The sequence below is a fragment of the Puntigrus tetrazona genome, chromosome 10 (genome assembly GCF_018831695.1).
Source record: "Puntigrus tetrazona isolate hp1 chromosome 10, ASM1883169v1, whole genome shotgun sequence".
In the NCBI taxonomy this organism is placed as follows: Eukaryota; Metazoa; Chordata; class Actinopteri; order Cypriniformes; family Cyprinidae; genus Puntigrus; species Puntigrus tetrazona.
In genome coordinates this window covers 11254539-11267303 of record NC_056708.1, presented here as the reverse complement: position 1 = coordinate 11267303, position 12765 = coordinate 11254539, and the positions used below count along the sequence as shown (strand labels likewise).

At 37.9% G+C, this 12765-nt stretch overlaps 1 protein-coding gene across 1 annotated transcript in view; it reads right to left on the bottom strand.

Moving 5' to 3' along the window:
• Nucleotides 1-12765, bottom strand: part of cblb (Cbl proto-oncogene B, E3 ubiquitin protein ligase) — a 57029-nt gene that overhangs the window by 23537 nt on the left and 20727 nt on the right. The window contains 1 exon segment of the mRNA XM_043251129.1: nt 6029-6175. Coding sequence (XP_043107064.1) covers nt 6029-6175 — 147 coding nt within the window.

The following is a 12765-nucleotide window of genomic DNA, read 5'->3' as shown; positions in this document are numbered from 1 at the left end:
AGTCTGTCTGTGGGTTGCTACATATAGGCTGTCCGCTATATTGGAAAGGTCAAAGCTAATTTGTGAGTTTGGCATGCATCTCTGTTTTGACGTCACATTTTTATATGGTTTTGGTACAACAGACAAATAGTTTTTGCTTTGTTTATTTTCTAAACAGTGGTTTACTGAACCAATTGCTCTTTCTTTATTAAAAACAATAAGTAGAATTCATATTTACTTAGAAATAAAAATCTACTAGCTTATACTCTAAACTATAGGTAACCCTTTAACATTGATATAAAATTACAATTAACAACTGAGCCTAAACTTAAAGGAATAGTTCACCCAAAAATGAAAATTCCATAGTAGGAAAAAAGTCAGTGGTGACACAAAACAGCCTGGTTACAAACTTAAAAATAAAAATTTATATATATATATATATATATATATATATATATATATATATATATATATATATATATATATATATATATATATATATATATATATATATATATATATATATTCTTTTGTGTTAAGCATGAACAAAGAAACTCATACAGGTTTGGAACTACTCAAATGTGTAAACTGTACATAATTTCTATTTACACAAATGTAACAGTTACATTTTTTCTACGATTGAAACATTGAGGCACGAGATGTTCATTCATGTTTATTTTGAGTTAAAGACTTTAGCAGTAAAGACAAAAGGATAAACACACTCACTCTTAATAAATGCAGTTTTTATAGATTAAAAACCTCCAAAAATTCTTCCCAAATTTTTTGGTTTTTGTAAACTTGTTGCTGTGTGGTTGCTAAAATGCTGATTGAGTGATTGTTAACATGTTGCTTGGTCACTCTGACTTGTAAAAGCTGCATGTACAAGTGGCACACATTTAAGAACACTCACACCAAACAATAGTTTCTAGAATGACTAAGAATGCAAGCTCTTTATCGCTTACTGTTTATGACTCTACACACTCTTATTCTGGTACTGTAAAAATGTCATATTCCTCTGATGTTCTATGACTGCCACAAAATGGAGGTCGAGGTAAACAGCAGAGCATGTGGAGAAAAGTGCCACCCACGCTCTGCTTCGACTTCTCCAAAGAGTAGTTTCATAAACAATGACCATCGCAAATTGACCAATAAACACTTTCAGACACAAAAACACACTTGGAAGGAGAATGAAGACAATAGCAGGGTTCTTAAAAGGCTGTTCTCTTTTCTTGGTTAACAGAGAAATCTTCAATTCAGGGTAATGGCATGTCAAGCAGTCATATCGCTCCTTCAGGTGAGACAAGAAGAGAGACGCGTCACAAGAACAACAGAGGATCTACTGCTCTTCATTCTGACAATCTGACAGTGTCAGCCATCCTGAGAGAGCATTACCCATCAATCCTGTTCTTCTGCTGGCTGCTTTTCTTAGAAAGCTTTGGACCAAAACCAGAAACAATCTGGTTTCGCAAGTAGCCCTAGTCTTTTGGGAAGTACAAATTGCTGTGGATTAAAACACAAAAATAAAAACAGCGATACTGGATGAGGATCAGAGCCTGTTAATCAGGACAGTAAAGAAAAGCAGTGAGTCACCTGGAAGTCCGAAACAATGGTATAAATAATCCACACGGAATCAGTCAGAGCAGCAGGTTAATGAGGAAACATCAGCTTTGCTATTTCCTGTTAGAAAGGGCAGAGGCCTGCTGGTTAGGTTTCAGCACGTAGCGAAACCTTTCATACACAGACGTTTAACCAATTATCTAAATGACTATCTTTTGACTTCTGCTGCACTTGGATAAAAGATAATATTTTTAAAATTCCCTTACTATATGATTCAGTGGATTACTTGCTTAGGATTGAGAAATTATTTTTGTACAATGACCAATAAAATACATATTTAATTGTTGTCTGAGGGCATTTTTTGTTGAGGTTTAGAAGCAAACATTAGATAGTATATTTCTTATTTTAAAATTATTATGACACTGAAGAGTGAATGATGCTCGAAATCAACCTTTGCTTTCACAAAAACAAAGTATAATTGAAAACATTCAAAAAGAAATATTATTTAACACTTCAATATTGTTTCAAAACACTGTATTTTTTAACAAATACAATGCAGCCCAAAAGAAAAAAAAAAAATCACAAAAGACAAAAAAAAATCCACAACAGGTGGGCACAAAAGAAAAATCCTTAAAAAAACCTAACCAATACTTTAAAAGGCTGTTCAGTGTTTTCTATATCAAAATGTACTAGGTTTGAATGTAGAGGCAATTATACGTCATTTGTAGGTTGATTTACCTAAGCTTTAACATCTTAGCATTCAAGCTTCATGTCATGAGTTCTGTGCATTATGCACCTTCAGCATGATTACGCTGCAGTTCAGCATAGAATTGACCACTTTTTTCCAGAACAAAACTGTGTTTTGCATATGTATTAATCAGCAACCACAGCGAAACAACGCTAAAGTGCTGATGCATCACCAGGAATAAGGAAACTCGCGCTGGCCTCTGATAAACTTCCAAACTGTCGGTCGATGCAGTAAAGAAAGCAATGAATCAATCTGGTGAGATTACTGAGAGGTAGAAAAATAAATGGCTCATAAATACGACACACACATCCATATTTTCTACTACTTGTAGCTGGACTGGAGAGCTGAGTTTGGTTCTGTGATGGACAGATCAAAAAAAGACAAGATCTAGTTTAATTACATTCATTATAATAGCTGACCCCTTAATTAAGGCAGACTTTTTAATGGACTGAGGGCATGTCTCAGCGGACGACACAAAAGGAAGCTCATTAAGGGCCCTGTCTTTGCCAATTACTTAAGCGGGACAGGTAGGGGACACACTCATAATACCGTAATACTAATAAATAAATGAACAAAGAGGTGGAGAGTCAGAGCGAGGCAGGTCACGAGGCATGAGACAGATTTTCTGCATCTATTCAAACAGGCTCCAAAAAGCCATGTTGTGCATTAAGAGAAACAAATTGGGTAAAATTCAGAATCTGAGTGCTTGCTCTGGGGTGATTCGGTTGTGTGATAATCCCCTGTGCTATCAGAAGAAAATCAGCGAGTGCATTATTTTAATTCACTAAACAGCTGCCGCCCGAGTAAGACAGAAAACAGGCAGCTCAGCCGGTGGCCTTCAGTGTTGCCACTGGAAACTGTGTTCCTATTGGCCCATGGCCACTTACCACATTTAAATGAGAGTTTAAAACGGATTTGAGTCTCGGCGGACAGAAGGGAGTTTAATAAGGAAAATTAGCTTGAAAACAAATGTCTCCTCAGCCAGTCAGTCAGCGAAACAGCAGGGCATTAATTTAAAACTGATAACGAGGAAACAGTGAGCAAGACTTCCTGCTGCTACTGCAGAGGAACATATAGATCTTACTTTTCCCCTCATTATATCATCTGCATATCAAATACTGCATGCCTAATGCAACTGTGTATGGGTGGGGTTGGTCTATGCTAAACCTTCCTGAGGACCTAGAGCTGAAACTGATCTGCGAACAGTAAAGATGAGAGAGGGGGAGGTGACTTCACATTTATTCCATTCTCTGGTTACTCTGAGTAAAAGCATTATATTCCATTATCAAGAGACCCACAGAGAGAGAGAGAGAGAGAGAGAGAGAGAACTTCTCTCTTCGTCTGATATTAACTTTCGACTCGGAGCAATCTGACCTGCTAGATGAATTACTGCAACGACAACAGTCTTATTTTCACAAAGAACGTTATACACAGCGTCCTATTTTAGCATTATCATCCCCCAAAAGACAATGCAAAGTCTTTGTGTCTTATCATCTAATCATCTATTCAATATTACATTAAATATGCAATTCATACATATATAGAACTCACAACAAAATCTATGATGACCATTTTTCTGTTATTTCATAATCAGAAATTCAGGGTGATGCAACTGTCCTGATATCATCATAAAGAAAAAGAAACCTCATTAAAATAATACAATTCTCGAAAAGTAAAAGCTGTCATAATATTTTATTATTATTTCTTAGAAAGAAATCTACATTACTGTTCAAAAGTATGGGTTTGAAAGAAGTCTCCTATTCTCAAGGCTGCACTTACTTGATCAAAGATACTGTGGAATATTACTAGAACTTGTCTCCTGTTGTATTCTGTTTTCAGCAGCCAAAAATAAATGTACATTACTACCACAAAAAGTACCAGTACACACACACACAGACAGACACAGACAGACACAGACAGACACAGACAGACACACACAGACACAAACACAAACACAAACACTTGAAGTCTACCAAATCAAAAAAGGCATTTAAATTTTTACTGAAAGTCCATTTTTCTTAAACAGTCTCTTTTAAATCTACATTCACAGGAATTACTTCATTAAAAATATATATATTTTCAAGACTATAGTTCATCAAGTGATTAAATTAATTGAACTTTACAAAATTATCAGTAAACTATACATCTGAAAATATTTTTTTCTCAAATCCAGACATTCCAACCAGATTCCAACCAGTTCATTTATCTTGTCTCAGTACACAAAGCATGCACAGACATGCATACATAGTTCCACAGCTAACGCAGGCTACAGACTTGAGCTCTAGTGCTCACAGGATTGATGGCATAAGGATGCTGAGCTTTCTATTTCCACACAGAGCGAGTGAACCAGAGATAGAAGAGCTGAAGGAAGGCCGCTCTGCTTCTCGTATCAATGACTCATGCACACTTCCTCTGTACAGAGCGGGAAGTAGACCTTTATAATAATCTATAATATATCAGAGCGGTAACTAGATACACACTAGAGACTGCGCTGGTCTTTTCCCGTCTCTTAATCTCTCTTTCTCTCTCCCCTTCTCTTGCTCTTCCTCTCCGAGATAGCTGATCACACCTGCCCCATTATGAGGCCTATCCGTCCCCAGCACGACCTGTGAATTCATGCACACATTCATACTTCCTTTAACCCTCTGATTTGCCGGATTAAACAGAAGATAAAATATTCAGCATCCACAGAGATTGCAAATGAATTAAACATTGCAATCTTCAAAAGGACAACAAGCTTTAAAGATCTGGAGAGATTTGCGCCCAGACGATCTGAGTGCTTGGAATAGAATTCAGCATAATTCCACAGTATTACTTTTTTTTTTTGCTTCAGAAGAAGCAATTAAAATAACCTAGCAATCAATCCAAAAATAACTCCCAGAACAAACTCATATAATCAATTTTAAAGTTTGTTACAGCAACAGTATTTACAGCAGCATATTTTGATGATATTAGCAAAACTACATATTAGAAGTAACGGACTCTTTAAAAAAAAAAAACAGAATGAAAGGTGCTCAGCCATGTGCATCAAAATATTATTTTGTTAAATAATAATGAATTATTTCTAGGCAAAGTCACAGCTAAAGTGGTTCCAGAAAGGTCTTGACTCCTTCACATGTTCATATCACTTCATCAAATTATTCTGGTTATTTGCTTGCAAAAGCAAAAGAACCAAAGCTCGCAATGACATTGACCAAGTAAATTGTAAGCAATAAAAATGGCAATTTGTTTAATGAACTGAATAGAAATGACTTCCACATTTTGGGACTAGCCAAAACGTACTAATCGACTAGCATGAACTGTCACAGCGTTATCTCTTTCTGTATCTATATTTATAAACTGCCAGTACAGCAAACTGAAACTCTTCTCAGCAAACAAGCCTAGTCTGGTAAAGCTGTCTGAGAAACCTCATATTCCAGCATTAAAAGGCAAAAAAAAGCCCGAACACTCTTAATTAGCCTGGATTTTTTTTTTTTTTAAATCAACTAACCAGTGACCTTCACCTCTCAAATGCTGACTAGAGCAGTTAGAAAAGCCATCAGCGTGTCTGGTTTAGTGTGCAGATGTATGCTAAATCACAGGCCTGACTCAAGAGCAGCACTCCAGCACATGACCAGACAGTTCACCCCACTTACTCCCTGCTAAATGGAGGAGAGAAAAGGCATTTCTCCATGACAAAGAGCTTTAATTGATTGGAGCCATAATGATTTGGCATATGCATCTCAAAATGAGAGGAAAACTTACTTTTCGCCAAAAGACCTTCTCCAGAAGTCAGCGGCGTCGGCCTTGGTAATGCGGAATGTGTCTCCTTGGAACTGTCCGCCTGGAAAGATGGCTTTGATCTCGGCCAACATGTGACTGAAGATCAGCGAGAGCTTGGTGAGGTTCCGTCTGCAAGAGAACGAGACGAAAAAAGGCAAAAGCAGAGGGTCAGTACATTAAACAGACAGGAAATCAGCAGTCGGTGCGAGTGTACACACATAGAGAGAAAAGTGAACTCTCAGCATTCCTTATTGGGAGAGTTTCTTGTCCTTGAGCTTGTCTGGAAGTTAATGTGCTGCACGCGTCTCCCTTCAAACAGCATGAGGATACAGTGCAATCTGATGCACGCAGTCTGAAGGGCATGTAGGAGCCACAAGCAGAAAACAAACACTAACTGGGTTGCGGCCAACAGAACCGAGACGATCTGCTCCTGTTGCAGTTAAACACTGATTTGATTTATTATCCTAAAGCAATTACTTGATTTCACGATTCATTTGCAAATCAGACATTATCACTTTTATCAGCATAAACTACCATCCCATTAAACATGCAACTGATTATATTTATTATTATTTATAAATGCATGCAATAAAGTACATAATAAATATATGTTATTTATATAACAAATACATATTTTAAATCTAACTATCTCTCTGTACACACACAAACATTTTATTTTCATTGTTAGATTTAAAATATGGCATGTATTTTAATAATACAATATTTATTTATTTTTTTATTATAAAAAGTCAATGTATGTGTTGCAATAAAAATAACAAATAACATTTTAAATACAATTTCTATAAATCAACAGTTTTATATAATACCACTGCTTTTATGTCAGTAACAATGATGCATAAGTTTGTAGTTTACGCACATTTTTTGAATAATTACATAATTTAAATGCAGATAATGTCGGATTCTCTAACAATTATTATAGAATCGTTTGAACTGGAAGAAGGTTCAAATATAAATACAAAGCTCAAATAACTTGATCCAAATTCATTATGCCATTGTTTCATACTTCAAATAAGTACATGCAATATCAGTCGCTTTTTCTTATGTTAACCTTTAGCATCTTTTTGTTATTCACGTAAAGCAGACACTGCAGCAGACATGCAAACAAATAGGAGTTACACCTCTCTAGGTACCACAAGTCATTAAGACTTTCAAAGTTGTGTCCCAAAGTGACTTCCCCCATAATGCATTGTGGCTGGCAGACAGGACTTTAGCCCTCAGGGGCTTGTCCCCTTCCTCCCCCTGTGCCATTCTCCTGTGGGATTAGAGCGGGCAGATAACCCACCTTTCAGAACAACCTTTCAGGTGGTACTCAATTACGCAGGGCCACTCAGCCCGAGGGAGGTCAAGAGGAACCGGGCTGCAAGCGGCAGATAACTAGCCCCTCAGAGGCACAACAAACACACACCAACTTTCCGGATTCACAGTGGTGTTTTGTAAAGCGACAATTGGGCACCTGCTGCTCCCAAGAGTGTTGCCGAAATTCTGGCTCAGCCGTCATGCTCTGCGCAAACAATTTCTTTCACCGGTGTCACATTTGCATTTCTTGTCTAAATCAGGCTGTATTTAGAGACCCATTAATTAGCTTGCTACATCAGTGTAGCTTCCTGTCAAAACATAACTGTGACAAAGCAATTAGCACGTTAGCAGCGAGGCAGAACGGGCGGGAGAAGGGAGAAACTGGCAGATGAGAACCGGAGGTCAAATATGGAGGTGTATTTTACTTCAGAGTTGTTATAAAGCACTGGTCATAATCACAGCTCGAAACTGTCAGTGATTAACCGGTGTGAAAAACTTCCTTAGATCTCCATGATATTCGACTCAGAAACAGGCAATAAAGCTCTTTTCAGCCTACCTTAGCCAAAGGGATCCTTTTATTCCGTTATAAGTCTCTGATGAACCCACCAGAGAACATTTCTCTCTATAACCTTCAGTTCAGTTAACACCTCTAAATCTAAAGTTTTCAATACGGTGAGTCACTGCTCATTTTATCACCCCGTTTAATGCAGTAACACTGAAACTGCTGAGGGATTCATATACGTACATTAGGTGTCAGTCTGGAGAAAGGCAAGCTCAACTAAAACAGTCCACCTGGGCTGACTCTGGGCTTGCTTTGTGTTCAATAAATTGATAAACAAATATATGAATAATATAAGCACACAACCGAGTCCATCAGCAAAAAATCAATTAAATACAGAGACAGTAAAGACACCTACAGTATATAATGTTACAAAATGTCTAATAAATGCTGTTCTTTGAACAAAGAAAATGTAAACTAATATAATAAAAACTACAATATAAAACAAAAGAACAGCAGCTACATTACTGTATTTTGATCAAATTAATGAAGAAGACACTTTAACTCAAGTATGGATATTTATATACTAGTACTGTCAAAAGATTGCCAAAAATAAAAGCTTTTGTTTACATAATATATGCATGTGTGTATATTTATATACCTAATAAAAATTGAATAAATATACAAATATAAAATAAAATTCATATTTTATTTTGCATGTGACTAATTGTTTGACAGCACTATTATAAAATATGCACAAAATATATTTATCAGTTTTGTTGCTGACTGGTTTACAAATATACAGTATGACATACGAATAGAATAGAATAGAATAGAATAGAAAATATACAGCGACACTGAAAGTCAGATGCTGATCGTCTAAACTAACTGACTCATAAGAGTCATTTGTTTGTGAATCAGACTCCATAGATTCTCCAAAACACACCTGCTCTGTAGAACACTTACACTTATCTCTAATCTTTAACATCCGACATATCCATTACCAGCAGATGACATGCAGTCACATCAAACACATTCACACCTGCTTGCTTCATAACTTCCACAGGAAATTAGAGATTGTGGGTCACACAAGAACTACATTATAATATTTCTACTCCACTCAGAGAGTGACACCATTATGTGGGTGAATCCTAGAGATGCCTGTGTTCTGACTGTTGAGTTCACAGTGATCATTTAAGCTTCAACACCTCTGACACACACAGCAGTCCCTGAATCGTTCAAATCCATGCGGTACAGCCTGATAACATGTCACACGCTAGCCACAAAGCCAGGGAGAAGACAGCGTACCTTTGAGGACACCGAGTGATGGATGCACAGAGAGAGTTAATCCTAGAACAGAAGCTTGTCCTGAGGTAGAAGAAATTGAATTTAAGACAGAACAATAATCTCGGCCCACAGGCAACTAACATATGCTAATTCCCTCTGCGCTGCTGGGGCGGATGAGGTTTTTTTTTATGTGCCTCACCTCTTATCGACAGGAGCGGGGGTGTGCTTCAACAGAGCCAGGACTTCATAGGACACATCGCTACCTCATGCAACACCACAGCTCAGCAGGATATGGCTGAAGCTTAATCTGGGATGTGCAAAATTACTCTGCAAGTAATTTGCAAAACAGCTACAAAAGCAAAATACATGTTGGAAATGGCTGAAAGAGCACAGGATATTTTGCAGAGCTGTTTCTCTTTAGCTGTTCTAAAGTCTGATGCAACTAGACACAACCAAGAAGCTATAAATTGACTGAAATGGTTGTAAATCAATGTGGCTATATTACTGTCTACAGATATGGTTTGATTTGGTTCCCATCTTCAGTGCAAATCTATGAGATGTATCCTCTGCCATGTGAAAATAATAAGTCTGATCGCTTAGAAAAGAAATGACATATTTAGCTTCAACAAGCCACATAATTTGAGGTATCAGTTATGCGTATAATGCAGAATATTGAATAATAATTGTGATGCTTGGCTTAGAAAACACCACAAATAAACGAGACTGCACATTTGAGCTTATTAAGGGAGATGAAGGAAAAGGAACCGAAATGGTTACTCTAGGTTCACATAACCGCCATGAGACTGTTCTAAAAGAAGGACATGCTTTGCACTAAACCTATTGTGAAACTTACAAAGTAAAAATAAAAATAAAATAAAGACTTTCCATATATTTATTCCTTTACTTATACTTAAAATAAATTATACATATGAAGAGTTCAGATGCAAAAGCTTTTACGTACCTCTTTTTAGAATTAGCATTTCTTTCCAGCTACTCTGTATTGGTTTCATATGTAGATACATGCAAATACATTTTTAAAGTATATACTGTACGTGTGTGTATTGATTTTATTTATGAAGTAAAAGTAAAGTAAAATTAAAAATATGCAGTGAGTTATTGCATTGTGCATGCTGCTCTACTGCACTATTATTCCTGCTGTTTCACAACGCTGCTGTCTTAGTGGCCAGACCAAAGAGCCAGACTTCCTACCAACATCTCTGTGAACTCTCCAAACCCTCAGAGCTTCCTGTGTGTGCTCTGCGGACTGGATGACTCCTGCCTTTCTGAATGAAACCTCATAAAACATCATATAATATTGGGAGATGGAGAATGACAGTGCTGTATCTGAACACAGATGATTTTATGGTAATTGCAGATAATGGTAGAGTGCTGGGGTTGGGGTTCATCCGAGCTCATCTAGAGAGAAGGGGAAAAACTGTGAAATCACTCTGGAGAGCCTTTATTTTCAGCCTTCAATTACGTTCAAGCAATCTGTCTGGATTTTCAGTCTAAACCTCTAATAACTACCCCCCGTACACACTGAAACACACACACACACATGTGAGTGTGTTTCAGATCAGAATGGTGCCACGTGTCTGCTGTAAAGTGGTCCAGTGAGGGCTGCATGTTTCCATTTTCTGCATTTTGGCTGCTCCATATGCAGAACGTCCTAAAAGGAAGCATGAATCGGGTCTTGAAAAGTGTTATAAGAGGGGTCATATCAAATTAGCAAGCTCCTAATTTCAAATCGCACTCCAAAGTTGTGTTAAAAGGTCACCGCAGCCCAGCGGGAATTGACCTCTGTGTGGAAAGTCGATCGATACTCACACAATATTGGCAGTTTGCAAACTGAACCATGGCTCTCAAGGACTGTTATTATATTCCAATCCAGCTAGAATGCAAAATAAATATTCCTAAAATATATTTTCTACAAAATCTACCAATACGAAGCTGCATCAAAACTCAATCATGGTTATAAAAAATATCAGGCATGTGCCGTTAGTGTTAATGAAGTGTGATCGCGTAAAGTACTTCATTGCAGTCAGGTCTAAAGGTCCTCATCAGGGAGTGTCAAGTACAGGGCAATAAAGGTGGTTTCAGTACTGAACTATTACTTGCACATGTGATGGCTGTGCAGGGACCAGGCATTGATTTGATTAACAGCCTAACCATTACGGCAAAAAGAAACAGCTAGAGAGAGAGAGAGAGAGAGAGAGAGAGAGAGAGAGAGAGGCAGACAGACCTCCCACCAACCCAGTCAAGCACCCATCATGCTCTCTGGAAACTCGAGAGACTGAGCCACTTTTGAGAGGCATTTGCATGTGTCACAGCACAACAGCTGAGAAACAGAGACGATATCAGAAATATTATCAAATTTTAATGTAATCGTTTGCTATATTACCACATTTAACATACGGTTTAACAACCTCAAAAAAGCCAAACCTCCGAATAGCAGTGTAAATATATGCATGCCCACTAGAAGTATAGCTCATCCTCAATCTGCAAAACCCAACCCTGCAAACACCTCGAGCACGGTGCAGTTAACGCCCTAGAAGTCTTGTGTGGTTCAGAGGCACGTGGAAGCACCTGTCTCGTCTAACGGCCGGCGTGACATTCTCCTAGGCTTCCTGACACCTGTAGGACTCAGCGCTGCTTGCTATTGTCTCTCACTTTTTGTTGACCTACATTCAGTGGCACACACCCTCCTCCATAAATACCGTCATTATTTCGGTCGGCTGTCAGTCAGAGAACAGCGTGCAGCGGATGACGTGTAATCGATAAAAAGCAGCCAAGTGGTTAGCGGCAGTTGTGGAGAAGGTGCTTAAAAAATTAACTAATTTAATAAAATTATTTTATAATGCATGTATACAAAAGAGTCAAAGAAAAAGTGCAACAACAATACAATATACATTATAGGCTACAAAACTAATGTTAAAAACTGTAGTATATACTGCGTAACTAACGTTATTTTTCACTGAACTAGCCTTCAATATTTCAAGCAATACTGGGCTTAATTCAGAATAGCATGCAAACCACTATTATTATTTCTGGCATAAATATGCTAGTATGCTCGTATGCTGAATCTTGAATGCTGTGTGCTGAATCTTGAAACCATGAATAAAAAAATGCTTCATTCACATCCACTGTCCAAACTGATTCACTCAATTGACTTTCCAGCTGAATTGGATTTCGAGTGTTTTATACAGAAGAGAGAAACGAATGACATCTTAGGACATCATGTTTAAATCAACACCTTTGTTTGCCCGACAGATACCACAAAAATGCCACGTCACCGTCAGTTGCTGGTTCTTCTATAACAGAGCAATTTCAGTTGCAAAAACAGTTTTAGCTAAGGAGAGTGTTTGAGAAGACCTTTTCTTCCCGCTTTTATCTAAAGGCTCTCTGCAGAAGTGGAGCCACCAGGCCAGCGACATGACTCATCAATAAAACACCTGGCAGCCTGCTCCGCAGCAGGACCGGTAAGAGCGAGAGAGTGAGTGCGGTAATAGCGGCAGGACCCCTCAGAGCTGGAGAACAGATGATCAGATCTATCAAAACCTCCTGCTGCAGGCCAGTCTGCCACACACATGCACGCACATTACTGGCAACTCCCATA